This window comes from Numenius arquata, chromosome 3, assembly GCF_964106895.1.
Source record: "Numenius arquata chromosome 3, bNumArq3.hap1.1, whole genome shotgun sequence".
Classification (NCBI taxonomy): Eukaryota; Metazoa; Chordata; class Aves; order Charadriiformes; family Scolopacidae; genus Numenius; species Numenius arquata.
In genome coordinates, this window is record NC_133578.1 from 71,937,497 (window position 1) to 71,953,643 (window position 16,147).

General features: G+C 43.8%; 2 protein-coding genes across 2 annotated transcripts in view; both read right to left on the bottom strand.

Annotated features, from left to right (window-relative positions):
* Positions 1 to 219: 219 nt before the first annotated feature.
* Positions 220 to 1,020, bottom strand: LOC141462742 (uncharacterized). The gene has a single exon (XM_074144727.1). It carries the CDS (start codon positions 1,018 to 1,020, stop codon positions 220 to 222), a length of 801 nt encoding a protein of 266 aa, XP_074000828.1.
* Positions 1,021 to 8,105: 7,085 nt separating this feature from the next.
* Positions 8,106 to 16,147, bottom strand: part of COL22A1 (collagen type XXII alpha 1 chain) — a 199,071-nt gene continuing 191,029 nt past the window's right edge. Inside the window, exons 57-63 of the mRNA XM_074145482.1 lie at positions 14,512 to 14,547; positions 14,196 to 14,240; positions 13,715 to 13,894; positions 11,210 to 11,276; positions 9,637 to 9,819; positions 9,200 to 9,277; positions 8,106 to 8,293 (exon numbers count right to left, since the gene is read on the bottom strand). Of these exons, the coding sequence (XP_074001583.1) occupies positions 8,106 to 8,293; positions 9,200 to 9,277; positions 9,637 to 9,819; positions 11,210 to 11,276; positions 13,715 to 13,894; positions 14,196 to 14,240; positions 14,512 to 14,547 (777 nt within the window). The remainder of the gene's footprint in view (positions 8,294 to 9,199; positions 9,278 to 9,636; positions 9,820 to 11,209; positions 11,277 to 13,714; positions 13,895 to 14,195; positions 14,241 to 14,511; positions 14,548 to 16,147) is intronic.

Genomic DNA, 16,147 nt, shown 5'->3' on the forward strand with positions numbered 1-16,147 from the left:
GCAACTGTAAATAACAAAAAAGATTATAGTTGTCCCCGAATGAATTTTTGAAAGGTATACACCACCGTTCAATACTAGTGTCAAAAGAAAAGACCGCCAGACAAATCACCTTACAGCAGAGAGGAAGCTCTTTTCCATCTGAAACCCATTTTGTTTGTGCAGTTAATTTGCACAGACTAAGTCCATCTCAGTCACTTCAGGAGGACTGGCACCAGTTGTCTAGTCTCTCTGTGCCCTATGAAAGGACAAGAAATAATCTCTGATCTCTTCTGGGCCTCTGCTGCAGACTTCAGGGGGAGGACTTTCCAGTGGATTCCCCTCAAAGTTGCACGAACAGTAATTGCATCCCCAGTCCAGGTTCACCAGCTCCCCAAAGCTTGCTGGAAGGGACCGTAGATGATTGTTTCCCAACCAAAGTGTGTGCAGGTTCCTTAACAGACAGACATCCTCGGGCAGGCTCTCCAGTGAGTTGAAGAGCAATAGCAACGTTTCCAGTTTCTCCAGATGCCGAATGCTGGGGGGGATCGTGCCTATTTTGTTGTCACTCACATCCAGAAAGGTGAGGCTCCTCAGCTGGCAGAGGGGTGCAGGCAGCTCGGTGAGGCTGTTGTTGGCCAGGTGGAGGCTGTGCAGCCTCTGCAGGGCCCCCATTTCTGGGGGCAGTGAGCTCAGGCTGTTGTTGCTTAGAGTGAGCCTCTCCAAGTGACTCAAGGTGCCAATTTCAGCAGGGATTTTCTTCAGGTTGTTGGAGTCCACATAGAGGCAGGTTAGGTTCCTCAGGCGGCTGATCTCTGGGGGGAGCAGCTCCATCCGGTACCTCAAGCAGCTCTCTCTTTCTGGGCTCATCTCCAGGACTTGCAGCTGGTCCAAGCTGAAGACCTGCACAGGAACTGATGGCAGCTCCCTGCCTGAGATCTTGAGTTTCTTCTTCCCTTCATACTTTGGATCGTGCTCTGTAAGGTACCTCCAGAGTAGAATCGGGCCTGAAAAGGCACATCCAAAGGAGGTGGCTGCATCCATTGTCCCACAGGACCGTGGCCAGTTGAACTGAAACAGCCACTGACGGTTTGTTGCAAACTCCACGGGCAACCTCTGAGGTTCTTGGTGGATTGAGGACCTCCGTCAACTTTCCTCTCTGCAAGGCACGTTACCAACGCACACACAGAGTGTTTGGGTTGCTCAGATACATCCCACTGAGTAAACACCTGGTGTTCTCACTTGACCAGGTGTTTCCCTTTCAGTTCTACAGCATACACAAGACCTAGCTCCTGGGCTATGACGTTGCCTCTCCTGGTTGCAGCCAGTGAGCTGGTGGCAAATATCTGTCGGTGTTCAGAAAGTGAAGCAGCAGTACTGTGCCTGTGCTTTTCAGCAGATTGGTTCAGATCCTTGTTTGTGTGTAGGACTCCCTCTGGGAGCACCCAGGGTGCATTCATCTGAGGAATTCACTTTGGTCACTCTCAGAGTGTTGCAATGAAAGCAGTAAGGCCGGGTAGATAAAACACATGGTACACAGGACCAGATAAAGGACACAGTAAATGGGACAAGAAGAAGACAGACTCACAGCTGGTGGCTTGGGAGCTGGGAACCTGTCCTCAGGTCAGTTTGTGCCTTTAACATTCAGCAAACACAATAAAGAATCAATTTTGAAATCTGGAAGTCCTTCTCCCTCTTGCTGAGCTTATGAACTCCTGCACCACAGAGATACTGACTTTCTGGCACTGCACTTGTTCTGGCATATTTAAAAGCAAATTTTTATTCCTCGCTGGCATAAAAGACATGAAAAATGCCAGGTTTATCCCAAGCCACTCAGCACAGTATGTGATGTAGAGAGCAAGGCATTTTCCTGGGAGGAGAAAATTGTGGGTTTGAAGCTCAGGCTGAGAAAACCCATCTCCTTTACGTCATTCTCTAATCCATAAGGCTTTCCACTAAAAAATGCTTAGGGTAACCATTTCAAAAGCTTTTCAAGGAGAGGGGGTCTCCACAGCCTCCCACAGGCTACCAAAAGTAGAAGACAATGTGTCAGAGGTATGGTGTAAGCGGGTCTACCAAGCCAGGTCTTGTGAAGGGGGGGTACATCAGCTATGATTTCCCACCCTGCTCAGTTCTGATCTCCTCAGACAAGGATGGTGCTGAGTGAATACAGCAGCCAAGGAAAAGGGAGATTTACACTTGCAAGGGAAAGTTGCCTACCAGAAATGACAGACCTCACAATTAACCATAAAAATAAGACTCAAAGTTAAACTCAACTCCCATCAAGAAAGTGCTGAAGAAGTTATTGCAATGAGAGTAATTTCAGACTTGGACAAAAGCCATCTCCTGCATTACCAAGGGGAAAAATGTGTTTCTAAGAACACATTGTCAAATACGTCTGTCCTGTGAAATAAACCGAGTTGCCGTGTGTTCTGCCTTCTGCTTAAACGTGCTTATCTCTTCAAATCAAACCCCAAGTCTTTCAGACAGAACATCATGCAGAGCCAAAGCAGTTGTCAGAGAGAGAGATTTTTGTGATGTTGGGCACTGTTCTCCTGTTGCACTTTTTCACACCTGGAATTTGACCTTGGATTTTCCAAGGTGGCAGGTTCTTTTCTGCTCCATCTTGCAGGACATCCTTCTTCCTGATGCTGATCACTGGCTCATCAGGAACGTCAGAGTATGATTAATATCACTCTGTCAAATTGTTCCCTTGTGCTTTCTACATAAGGTTCATGATCCAAAATGTAAAATAATAAGAAGGAGCCCATATTTTCAACATGTGATCTCCCTAGAGATCCCTAGATGATCCGTCCTCAATTCAGACAAACTCCAATGAGAATATTGCCAGCATCAATATTCTTGAGTAAAGCTATGCAAGGTATTCAGAAGTTAGCCACTACAGCGAAAATCTGCTTTGTAAAGCAATACTGAAAACCAGTCTCCTGCTCTTCATGTCTTCATGCTTGTCTAATCAGTTGTTCCCATTTCACAAGTCAGAAGACAAAAATCTAGGTTTATAACTTCCAGGTTTAATCCAGACTGATGAAGCTAAGCAGGCTTTCTTAATTCAACTTCAGCATTTACAAAGGTGTTGAAAGGAAATTCCAGACTCTGATACACCCTTCTTACCGTAAGAACCTCAGACAGATGCTCAAATTGGGATGTAGGACCCAATTGGGTGGCTGATGCAGAGACTTTTGCCCAGCAGCACTGGCTCTGCAGAGACAGCAGCAAGGAGAACTCCTCATGGTCTTTGATGGATTCTCACCCCTATGCAGGGCTGCAGATTGGGGCAGGAGCCTGCCTTCAGCTGCGGGCTGGCTCTGTCCTTGTGCTGCTCTTCCTCCCCAGGCGATGGAGCAGCAACCTTAACCCTCAGCAGCACTGGACTCCAACTCATGGAGGCTGAAAGATGTAGTAGTGGGTTTCTTTCAGTCTGTGTATTTACTGTTGAGTTAGTGCAGTCATTTAAAAAAAAATTTCCTGTTATTCCCTGGCATGAGAACAGCACAGGTTCATGCCATAACCTTGTTCCTCTCCCTCTGAGTTTTCTGGCTGCTACTTACATAACACCCAACACCTCATCATCTGTAACGCGTATAATCCCACACCAACTCAGGGGAAACATGAGTCAGTAGTGGTGGAGGATAAAGACAGCTACCAGAAGATCTTTTATCCATGAAGACCTAGTTAGTGGAGGCAACCCAGCCCAGAGTGCTTCAGTCAACTACTTTAGGATAAGCTGAACCACTCTCCAGGCTCTCCAGTTCACATTGGAACCACCAAGGTGCAGCTGCCATGGCCTGACTGAATCCCACTGAGAGAGACTGAGCATGGGATTCAGGTGCCTAGACATAAACATCTTACATCATTTCATGTGATACATACTCCTCCCTAGGGTCATCCACTGCAGATCTGGAAACACTCCCCTACATCATACCTGCCAGTCCCCTGCCAGCACCTCTGGTACCCAAGACATTGTCAGATGGTGACACCCAGCCATGCCTAGGCTCCAGCTCCAGAAGCGGCCAAAGGGCAATCTGTAGCAGGGCGGAGCTTGGCCAGTTTCCACATTAAAAGTCTGGTCCATCAATAAACTCTATTTTCTTTTTTTTTAATGTAATTTTATATTTTTTTTTAATTGCCTAGAATATAAAAGCCATGTCCATGTCCCAGCCAGTTAGAACACAGAGCTTTCTTGTTATTTTACATTTTGGACCCAAGCTTCTACAGCATTTTTGGTGTTTCTCTGGAAAAAAAACCCACACACATTTGATTTAGTTCTGAACAGAGTAGTCTTGCTTTGATTACACATCTCCAAACAAACATCTAGAATAGACTTCAGCCTTACACAGTTTAATTATCCCATATTAACAACAAGAGGTGGGAAAAAGCTCAGGAAAACAGCATCACAAGGTTAGACTGAGGAGAGCTACTCACAAGTGGCAAAGAAGGAAAATAATCCACTCCCTGCTACAGCTTCCAAGAAGCAGCTAATTCAAAACTGTTTAGAAAACAAGTATAAATTGTTAAATAATTTAACAGAAAAAATATTTTCCCCAAGTGATCCTCTTGCTTTGTTTTGTTTTTCTAGTTTGCTTATTTGACAAACAAAAATTTTAATGGAATAATGGTCTGTTTGCTGTAATTGCAATAATTTACACACTTGATTTAAAAAAAAGAAAAAGGAACAACCCACAGTGATGCCATAAAACCCATGTATCATTAGCACTTTTTAAAATATATAAATAATACATTATCTGGCTCTCTAATGCAATTTTAACAGTATGTTCTCTCTTACCACAGGACCAGCCAAAAAAAAAATATCAACAAATGTATCAGCGTGTTCCTGGGTTTAAACCTCAGACCCAGTGAACGGACTTTATGGTCATGCACCAACTGCTTGTTTGGAGAGACAGAAACACTGAGTTGCAAAAGCCACTGTCCCCTTTATTCAAGAGCAGTTAGGGGAGAGGCCATCAGCACGTCCCTGTCCTATCTGCCACCTCCTGCCTGCGTGGTCACCTGGCAAGATGCTGGACAGACAATATATGTCTACCTGTCACCTTCCATCACGCACAGTCACCTGGCTCAGGCACGGAGGCATCTGCCTTTTCTGGAGGGCAGCTTCTGACCATGCCCAGGGCTGTAGTTGTAGGTTTACCATCTGCCCAGATGGCAGACCTAATTTGGAAAGCAATCTCAGGCCACCTTTCCAAAGAATGCAAATACCCGTGAACAGACCGAGGCAAAAACTGTTGCAGCTTTTGGTGTTTGGGCACGCAGGGCAGAAATCCTGCAAATGCATCCTCCTTTCTTACCTTTTATTGCTGGTGGATCCACAGAGGGCTTGCTTCAGTAAGAGATGGCAGCTGTAGAAGCCTCCCTTGGGCGACTATACCCGTAGAAACAAGGTGGCTTTCAACACAGGTCTTGATCTGGGTCTGCAGCATGTGTCTTGTACTCCTCTCACTAGTGACAGATTATGCCATTTAACTGGCTGGAGACAAAACAAGGTTTAAGAAAAAGCAGGGAAACGACACCCACTGAATTTAGGGCACAGAGACAGTCTGGGGTGTCTCCAGGAACAGACTGAACAGACAACCATATGCTGGAGCAAAGAGAATTAGGCTGCGTCCCCTCTTCTGGGTGGAGAAGTTGCAGAGCTGTAGTCTGTGCCTAACCCTTGCAGATGTTTTAATTGCTATTAAAGATACAGATGTGTCCTTCATGTTACTAATACAGACTCTTGGCAACCGCTCCAACTGACATGCAGAGGAAAAGGGTTATCCAAAAAACCTCCTAGATCTCCTGCAACAAGATATCAGTGCACCATCTCACAGGGGTGAAAGACCCTGAAATTTGTTAAACAGAAGGTTGCTATGTATCTACCCTTCACATGGTGCCCTGGAGTGTATTAAAGTCTATGCCATGCATGGCACAAGCAGGCACACATGATGAGAGATGATCTACAGAGGTTGAGGAGTCACCATCATGACAGGAATTAAATGTCCCATTAACAAGGCCCGGTTTAATGTGATTGACCGTTGTAAAACCTGCTCCTTGCCACTGCATTTCTTCAAAATGACGGCTCGTGCCGTGTTGGGAGGTATCTCTTGTGTAGAAAAGACGTTCTACCTCACTGCTGGAGGGATGAAAGCTCAACCTGGACTAGGGAAAATGGTGCTGTTAAATAGAATGTGATCAACATGCTTGCTGAATACTGAAATACAGCAAGCTGACCTAAGATGCAGAACAGTAACAGATATACCATTGAGAGTTACTTAAAAGCATAAGCTTTTCACTTCATGACATTTTCACTTTGATTAGTCTTTCCATAGCAAGAAACACAGTAAAATCAAATCAAAGAGTTTATTTGCATAGGAAATAGCAAAAATAGCACCACTGAGAGCTACACAGTAAAGACTTTGTTTAACCTTGGCATGTGAACATGTTATTTCATTTCATCTTTCAGTAAAGCAGAGGCAAATTTTATCTGCTACTGGGTGAGAAAAAGACTCCAAGGCTGGCACATGGTTATCTCTGGGCTTTAGTGGTGGGAGCTGATTCTGGGGTGGTTATAGACACCTGTGGGATATGTTCAGCTTAGCCAGCTTGGAAGCACCATGCCATATGGTGAACGTGCCAGCAGGGCAGGGTGCCTCTCTTCCATCTCCAAAAGACCTGATGAGATTTCCAGACACATTCAGCACTTGGTGCCCGTGTCAGGTTCATTACTCCAATCTCTCAATACAAACTGCTTTGTGCAGAAGAGTTTTGAAACTGCAGCTGCTCTGCTGGCTAGCACATATGTTTGAGGCCTGATCACCTCTCAGATCTGCACCTTTGTGGGTGGGATTGCCTTGGTCAGAGGGTTAAACTCACAAATGACCTATTGTGAAGGTCTTTTGAGACTCCATCCCCTCTTTATTTTCTCTTTGCATTCTCAAGTTGATTTTGGCAATTAGCTGACAGGGAAAAATGGACAGTGTCTGACTTTTTGCTTTCACCCTCAAACAAAATTTTCTTTGGGTTTCTGAAGAACTCTTTGTTCTGACCCTTTCATGAGAGATCAACCTTCTCCCAGACCAGCCTGCAACTTCTCACCTACCCTCTAAAACACAACCCTGCCAAGTTATAATCATAGTGGAACATCCAAAATGGTCAAGTTGGGTCACACTTGGCTTCCTGAGATTTTTAATGCCATGTGACTTTCTATGCTGCTCTGGCTGATTTTGGGGTGAAGCAGTGGTAGGGAGCTGTGTGTGCGCTGACAATGAAAAGGGGATTTGGCATCCCTGAGCTGCCAGAGGACAGCATCGCGGCTTTCTGCAGAGGCATCTCCCTGACAGAAGGAAGCTGAGCTCCACCTGGTAGGACCAAACCCTCAGAGTACTGAAGTTCTTCCACAGGGAGCAGTGAGGAGGTTTAGATCATCTCTGCGGTCTCTTCAGACCTTACTGTGAGATCTGACATGGTCCCATAAAAAGTAATTCCTATAGGATACAGATTCACTTATGGGCAGAAGAACGTTAAATTTAACAGGGAATTTCTGGGAAACGCACACTGGCTATTCATAACTGTCTGTCCATTTTGAGCTGAATATAATGGAACCCCCTTCCCCAGCTCTGGCATGGCGTTGCCTTCCTCCCCTCCATGTGGATGGCAGATAGCACCAACAACCCTGCAATCAGCCCGTGTCTCACGGGCACAGTTAATGCCCTGGACTGCACAATGAAGGATTTGATTTCTCTTTCAAGGGTGAGGGGTAAAGCTTTGGAAAGAATTAACCAGGTAACAGACAAAAATTTTGGCATTGGAATGGTTTTGCATAAACAGCTACACAATGCATCGATACTGTATGCTCTTCAAAAGAGGAAAAAACCACTTATTTTTAATGTCGTAATATACCCTGATGTTAGAGAAAACAAAACCAAATTCACATATCACATCAAAGATAATAATAATAATAATTATAATTCATAAAAATAATCTGACCGACCGGCAGCATTTGTTGGCTTTAGAAGGCCTCCCACGAAAGAAACCCAGTTGAAGACATCTGAGAGCTCTTGGCAGGCATGATGAATTCAAGTTTTAAAAACAAGTCTGGGGGTACCCCCTGCACACTAGGGCCCCTTGATGTTGGCGGGTCTGGCAGCCAGGCTTGCATAGTAAGCGCACTGAGAGGGGTCGCACTGCCCGTTGGCTCCTGGAGGTCCCTGAGGGCCTGCGAGACCAGGTACCCCAGCTTCGCCTTGAGGGCCAGGTGGTCCTGGCATCCCATCTTTGGCATAACCAGGCTCCCCTGGGAGGCCTAAAATAAAAACAAAACACCCTTGATGAGTGGTTTTGCTGCTAACCTGGGTGCAAACGTCAGCTTGCACAGACTGGGGCCTGGCTGGCTTGTATCTACAAGGATGTGGCAAGCGTATCTCATCTGAATGCAAGATTTCCACCCTCTGTGGCATCCTTGGGCTGCACAACTGTGTGCTATTGCTGTTCTTCCTCTGTCACCAGGTTGCTAAAGTGGTGCAGCTGCACAAGCCAACCAATGACATACAGTCCTCATTGAGAGGAGGTGAGGATGGGAAAGCTTGAGGCAAGAGACGACTTTGGGAGATAACTCATTCTTATGAAGAACAGTGTGTCCATTGTTATTTTAAGGCAATGCAGGGCCAGAATGCCAAATGCACACCATGGAGATATGAAGGCTTCCCATAGTTTCCTTCTCCAACAAGGCAGGGTGAAGGCAAAACTGATTAATGGCTCCTAATTTCAAATTAGAAACAAAATACATTTGCTGCTTCTTTGCCATCATGAGCTGTATGCCTGAGGCACACATGTTGGATATGACCTTTTATAATATCTGAAACTGCCAGGACCTCTGGGTTCAGCTTGGTCACAACAAGATTCTGGCAAGAGCATAGAGGACACTTCACAGTGTATCTAGTAATTAAAGCTTCACTTTGGATTTGTCCCAAAGGTCAGTTAACCTAGCTCTTACTGAAATGGATCATAACGCCTGTCAAACAGGCTGAGGAAACAAAGGTGGCCAGATGTGATGTTAATAATACATTTCTTCCCTTTGGGCCACTTTCTACAGAAATCATGTATGCTGTATTTATGTTATCCTGGTCGTCTATCTGTACAGCAGAGACCTGTGTCCTTGTAGTGGTTTTGAGTGATGTGGGGTTTTGTGGGGTGTTCTGAATAAACACACCTGGAATTCCTGGAGGACCTATTTCCCCTCGTTGGCCAACACCAGTGTCTCCTTTCTCACCCTTTGCTCCTCTTTCTCCTGTAGAGAGGGAAAGAAAAATAATGAATTTATGAGCATGATCTACAGAAGCAAAGAATACCACCATAGGTGGTATCCCCACTGAAAGCAACATATTTGCTAAAAATAGTTCCTAATTTTGGCCAGTCCTTTGAGATGGGATGTTAAGTGGGAATGAAAAATCACCCTACTTCAATTCTGGACAGAGGTGGAACATGTCAGCAATTGCTGGTCACATTCACCACTTCTGGTTCAACAGATTGTTTCTAACACATGCATTTTGAGGACCACTTAGATGCTACTAACAGAGGAGGTGGACATCAAAGTGTGGTGGACACATCCCTTTATCCAACTTCCCAAACACACCAAGCTTCACTTACCTTTGGGACCAATTGGTCCAGGTGGCCCTTCAGACCCAGGCTGTCCAGGCTGTCCAGGCTCTCCTGGAAGGCCAGTTCTTCCTGGGAGTCCTTCCTTCCCAGGGGGACCAGGAGGTCCTGGTCTACCATGGGATGCTTTTACCTGTGCAGGCTGTAACTCAGCCAGGAGATAAGCTAACTTTGCTGTGAAGAGAGGAAAATGAGTTTGTTAGACTAGAAGGTCAGTGCTTCAAGACATGGAGAGCCAGAATCAGTGGCTCAGTAAAGTCCAAGTATTGTCACAGATCAGTTTTTCAGGGCCACATGTTTCTTGTCCCCACACAATCCTTCCCCATAAGCCATGGTGGTGCCCCTCTGACACTCTTGATACTATTTAAACCTAATTTCTCAGTAGCTTTAACTCTCACCTAAATTTCATCCTTAAACAATTCTCTCAACCTCTGCTCCTTGCGCACCAGGATCTGAAATGTCCTTTCCTTTAGATGTGCAGCTGGTGGATTTCTGTCAAACTGGAATCATTGCTGTTCTGAAAAGGAGAGTCTATTTCCACTGCTTCTGCTACACAGAGCGAGATGCTACATGGCTGCTCTGTAGGGAGAAAGCTTACATTTCTTGTCCTGGGTGGTTACACACGTGGTGTTAAAGCTAATGTACCCATCTTTGGCTGTGAAGTCAGGAACTAAGACAGCTCCCTGCTTCAGCAGATTCTTCAATTTCCAAGCAGGCATATTTGCTTGGCACTTCCATATGAAGACCCTGAACAGCCTAGAGAGCTCTTAAGACATACTCAGCATCACAAAAACATCCTACCGAATAGAGGCAGAAGGGTTTTCTATCTTCTCTTCATTGATCAAAAATTTTGAACGCTTTTAGATTGGCATGGAGTTTTAAGTCTGAGAGTGGGTAAATAAAATCCTTCAAATAAATCACTCCATTGAACCATGATCTTAAGCATGGAGGAAAATGCCTGCAGCTATGTGTCAGCTGCTCCAAGAGCAGTGTGAGAAGCACTACAGCTCTGCATTTCACTGTAGATGAGGTCAGTAGTGGTCTGCAATTCACGTATTTTGGGCGAAGCAGCAGCCCACACCCGCTCCCCATCCCTCTCCTCGTACTGTCGCAGCCATTCTCCTCCAGCTGGGACCTCAAAAGCAAGTTTACCAGAGCCCATAGTCCTTCTGTGGGCTCCCACTCTGTTTACTTTCTCTTCCAGGGCCCCAAATTACTCTGAATTTGTATCTTCTCTTTTCCTACGATCTCAGCCCAGGCATCTGCAGGAATGAGTCTCTGCAGCAAAGCTGTTTTGGTAGCAAAAAGCCACAAGGTGCTTAGCACAGACAATGGCCTTGGGCTGAAGAAGGGAGAAAGCCCCTGTGTTATTGCCGGGAACATCAAGCTTGAATAATGGTAAAGCTTGCTGAGCACATTTTATTTTACACATTACTCCTTCCAGGCAGGCATATTGCAACATTGCCCTCCATAAGCAGGAGAGGTTAAGGTGCCATCACAGCTATGTAAAGTATCTTTCATATTCTTATATATATCTTCTGGATTCCCAGAGCCGATTACTTACCATCTAGCTGCTTGGCTAACTCCTCTTGGATGAGCCTTCTCAAAGTGTCTAGAGATGGGGGTTCCCCCTAGAGAGTAATAATCACAGCAATAACAAGACATCATAATCACAGCCAGGGGATGTGCAAATTAAACCCTCCACAAAGGGTTTAGTGGGTTGCATTTCATCACCCACAGCATGCGCAGGGCTGCAGGGACTACCTGAAAGAAGAACATAAAGGGACTCAAAACATCCACAATTCCCAACCTGCTGGCAGGCCATGGGCTCAGCAGTGTAAGCAGGGAGCCTGTCAGAGGGAATAGTTGGGATACTGTCCCTGTCTCCTTCCCAGAGAAAATCTCCCTCCTATACACAGTCAGAGGAGAAGTAGTAGAAATTGAATCAGGAGACATCCTCTGCCCTACTGAATCATAGTTGGAAGTCTACTAGGGTAATGGTTTTAAACTGAAAGAGGGTAAATCTAGATTAGATATTAGGAAGAAATTCTTTACTGTCAGGATGGTGAGACACTGGAACAGGTTGCCCAGAGAAGCCATGGATGCCCCATCTCTGGAAGTGTTCAAGGCCGGGCTGGATGGGGCTTGGAGCAACCTGGTCTGGTGGTAGGTATCCCTGTCCATGGAAGGGAGGTTGGAACTAGGTGATCTTTAAGGTCACTTCCAACTCTAATCATTATATAGGGGAAGCACACGTGTCCACAGGCTACTTAAGGTGGGTATGTAGATTTGCTGTAAACACTCATACTGATGCATCGCCCACCAACAGGCCCTCTCTCAGGGAACAGAAGCCAATTTACACATATGATACCCATTCTTCCAAACAAGTGCAAGATTCTGCCCAATTTCAGGCAGTTGAAGGGAGATGGGATGTGGCTGCCTGGCCTCGGTCCCCTACCCAGCCTCCAAGGGACAGTATCTGTCATGCCCTCTCTCTGCTCTTTTGTGTGACATTGCTGTTGAACAGCTGTAACAGCTGTCAAAACTCAAAGCTATGTGAACAACAACTCTGGATGATGCAACTGAAAAAACAATGAAAACATTTTTGGTAGGTGAAAGGAGAATTTTTTTAGGTTGTGTTTTTCCAAGATAATAAAAAAAGTGCTTTTAGGCTAACCAGACTCTTGTCTTTGCATAAACTCAAAAGAAAATGTGTAGCTATATGTAAAAAATAAAACATTTTGAACCTGGAAGATAAAATGTTTTCCTTTGTAAATCATAAAGTGAGACATTTCACTTAAAATACATTTTGGCTAAAATTATTATTTGAATTTTTGCCAGTTTTGAAAATACTTCTGGTCAATATAAAGGCTGCTTTTTTTTGTGTGTATGAGCTATTCACATGAAAGCGTTACTTTTCCCTCACACCTGTCCTTTTAACATACAAGGATGCAGTCTGTGTCCTCTATGTTTATAAAAACCTTGTGAGGTCTTCTGAATCAGAAGTTACTCTTCATTAAGAAATGTAGATTTTATTAAATCGCGAAGAGACATTTCAATTTTAACCAATAACATTGCTGGTAAGTACAGAGTTGGTCTATTTACTGCCTGCTTCCCAGCACAAATTTTGCATGAGAAAAAGATGTGTTTGTCAGCGACAAAAGAAACAATTTTGTCATTAAGTACTAACCATTTATGATGGCTGTTAGTGAATACCCCAGTAAGTAAACATGATTGTGGAACATACTTTGAAGGCTTACAAATCATCTTTTCAAGCTTTAACTGTATTAGTTGCATTAGTCTCCATAATCATCACTGCATTTCATCAAATCTCTATGTCGTTGAGACACACAAAGAAATGTTTTGTCTAAAATTTACCCAGCTTTTACATCAGAGATTATTTGACTCTTTATTCCCCTCCGAGGTACCCTCTAATTCATCCTCAGGATGGGCATAGCAGCTTTGCTAGTGTTGGTAGTTTTTCTCATTCTTCTACATACATTACCCTCAGGCACTCTCAGTAGCGAGATTGTTTCCCGTTAGGGAAAAAAAAAAAAAAAAAAAAAGAGTATCAAACAAAAATAGGATTTTATGAATTCTGATGAGCTGACTTCAGGATTTCCAGGAATAGAGCGGTGACCTTTTCACGGCTCAGCATTTTGTCTGTCATAACAACCAGCAGCAGAGGAAGGCATAAGACCTCCGTATGCAATGCTACGCATTAACAGCCGTATAGAAAGAAGGTTTTTCAGACTCCAGACCCATGGCCATAGTCACACGACCTGATTTAGGTTTTTAGGGGTATAAGGTGTCAGGGACTGGCTGCCCTGTCTATAGGTCTGGATTGTTCAGCTCTCCTGAATTTCAGTCCAACACCCCCCCAGCATTTCCCTGGGATATGCTCTAGCTCTCTTTTCTGTCTCAAGAGACAGGAAATAAAAATCCTTCTTCACCATTATAACACACACTTGGTCTGGTTTCTACCAGTTTTACTGTTATCTAAGGTACTTTTCTGGTCACACACTGAGGCGGTAAAATTACTGTACAAAACCCTTCTTGGCAATCTTACCCTTGGTCCTGGAAATCCTGGCTGTCCTGGAGGACCGGGAGGTCCAACTTGCCCAGTGTCTCCTGGGGGTCCATGGGGACCCATCAGTCCTGGATGGCCTTTATGACCAGGTATCCCAGGATCACCTGGAGGGCCTTTTTCTCCTTGAGGGCCTTTTTCGCCTTTGGTGCCAGGCTCTCCCTAAGTGAAAAAGCCGACATTACCACCACAAAATAAGAGGCAAACTTGCAAAATTTCCAAGCACAGCGAAACACAAACAGCTGAGCTGGCAAAGTTACTGAACACAACATCTGGTGCATTACAAATGATCCACAAACTATTACTGATGGAGAATGATTAAAGAGAGGGCTGGGAGGGTGGGGAGTACGGCAGATCTCTACAGACTGCTCTTCACTCTTGAATCACCTCTTCCTCAACCCCTAACTCAAAATAGCTCTCTATTTCAACATAATGAAATAACTAATAATATTCTCCAACCTACCCTCTCTCCTCTGGAGCCAATTCCACCTGGTTTCCCTGGTGCACCCTGCAAAAAAAGAAGGGTGAGCATGAAAGAACTATCCATAATATCAGTAAATAATCAAGTGTATGCCTTCGCAATGATTCTTGTGACCTAAAGAAAATTTATTTCCCTGACATACCCATAGATTCCTGAGAGCTCCCAGTTTACTCACAAATATCAACAATTCAAGAAAAAAAATCAATTTGTTGCAACCCAGGTAGCATCCTTCATGGTTTTTTTTTTTTTTTTCCCAAGACACCAGCCCTACTTAGAAACAACCGGGAATTTCACTTACCTCTTTTCCGGGAGGGCCTTTCTCTCCTGGTTCTCCCTGAGACACAGAGAGTGAATTTAGTACAGAACTGCAAGGAGGTGGAAGGAAGACCCTACCTAATAACCATGACTCTAGCTTTCTGTTTAGAGTACAAGTTTTCTGCTACACAGCAGCAGGTTTGGATGATTTATCCTTATCCTACTGCTATAGGACATTCCTGGAAAGACACATCCTACTATTTAGAAAGCTGCTTAGTAAAGCTGCATACCGTGTAAATCTCTGTAAATAAAAGGACGTAATTTCTACCAAAGTAGCTGAGATCAGGATGGATGTTTCATTGAAAGTGTGTTCCTGCTTTGAATACATTTTATTCCTTTTTCTTATGTTTCACAAAGCTTCGTAAACTTTACTTGGGCTGTTTTAGCTTAATCTGTGCCAATGTTATTGCCAGAACAGTCTAAAGATGTAAGGGACATAACATTTTTTAAGGTGAGGTACCATCTTGTCTTACACCAGCTGAGACAATAGATATAGAGCCAGCGATAAAGCAAGCTTGAGCCTGAAATCTTGCCTGTATTTCAGAACTATATCAAATAACAAGCACCCTATTATGATTTTTTTCTGTACTTTGCCTTTATAATGTGATAATTAGGCAATATAATCTTTGCATTTTAGTCACTGCAGTCCTGAAATGCACTGATAAAGCAAAGCAAACATTAAACTAGATAGTGCTAAAATTCTGCCCACTTTCCCATACTGTGAATGGAAAGATTCATCCTTTATAGTCCATTTACAATCCACACACATGATCATACCTATAATGTATGCATGCAGGTGGTATTTTTTCCCATAATCTGGAAACACATATAACAACTTTGACAGCGCCAGCATTTATCTATGCGTGCATGAGCAATGTAACTAATCACAGATGTGTGATCGCATCAGCTCCAAATTAGGCAGCATCAGACTCACTCGAGTATTCCTTAGGGCCACTTCAGTTTTAAGTGGCCACCACGTTTGCTACTTTAAATTAATTTTCCAGAGAAATATTTCTTTCTCCTCTTTTCATCACGAAACACCCTTTCCAATCATAAAAAAAAAAAAAAATAAAATAAAATAAAAAGAAAGAAAGAAAGAAAGAGAGAAAGAAAGAAAAGAAAAAAAGAATCATCCTGTGGATGATTCAGTTCTGTTAGATTCACATGAAAACCTTTTAAAACTCATTTTAAGTCACAAAAGAGCAAGAAACAAAAATATTTACTTAACTTTCACATTTTCCATCCTTCCAGTGGAATGTAACATATTTCACTCATCTTGGAAAATATTGGATTTCAAGGCTGTGATATTTTCACATGTATAGGTATTATTTTAGATCACTTTGGGAGATATGTGAATGCTTTAATTGCAATGTACCTCTGTTGCTGGTAACAAAGGAATTTTCCTTGGAACAGCAAATATCAGAAGTACCTATATTATTATCAGCACTTAAAATTTCCCTATTTAGCCCTTCTGGGGTTCATGCAGAGATATAGTTTCAGTAACTTAAATACCCCATAACCATATTAAGAAGAGTATTGAACCAGCCCGATTAATGTACACATTATCAGGGCTGACTGACAGGTACCACCCCAGTAAATGAGATTATGGATGATCGTCC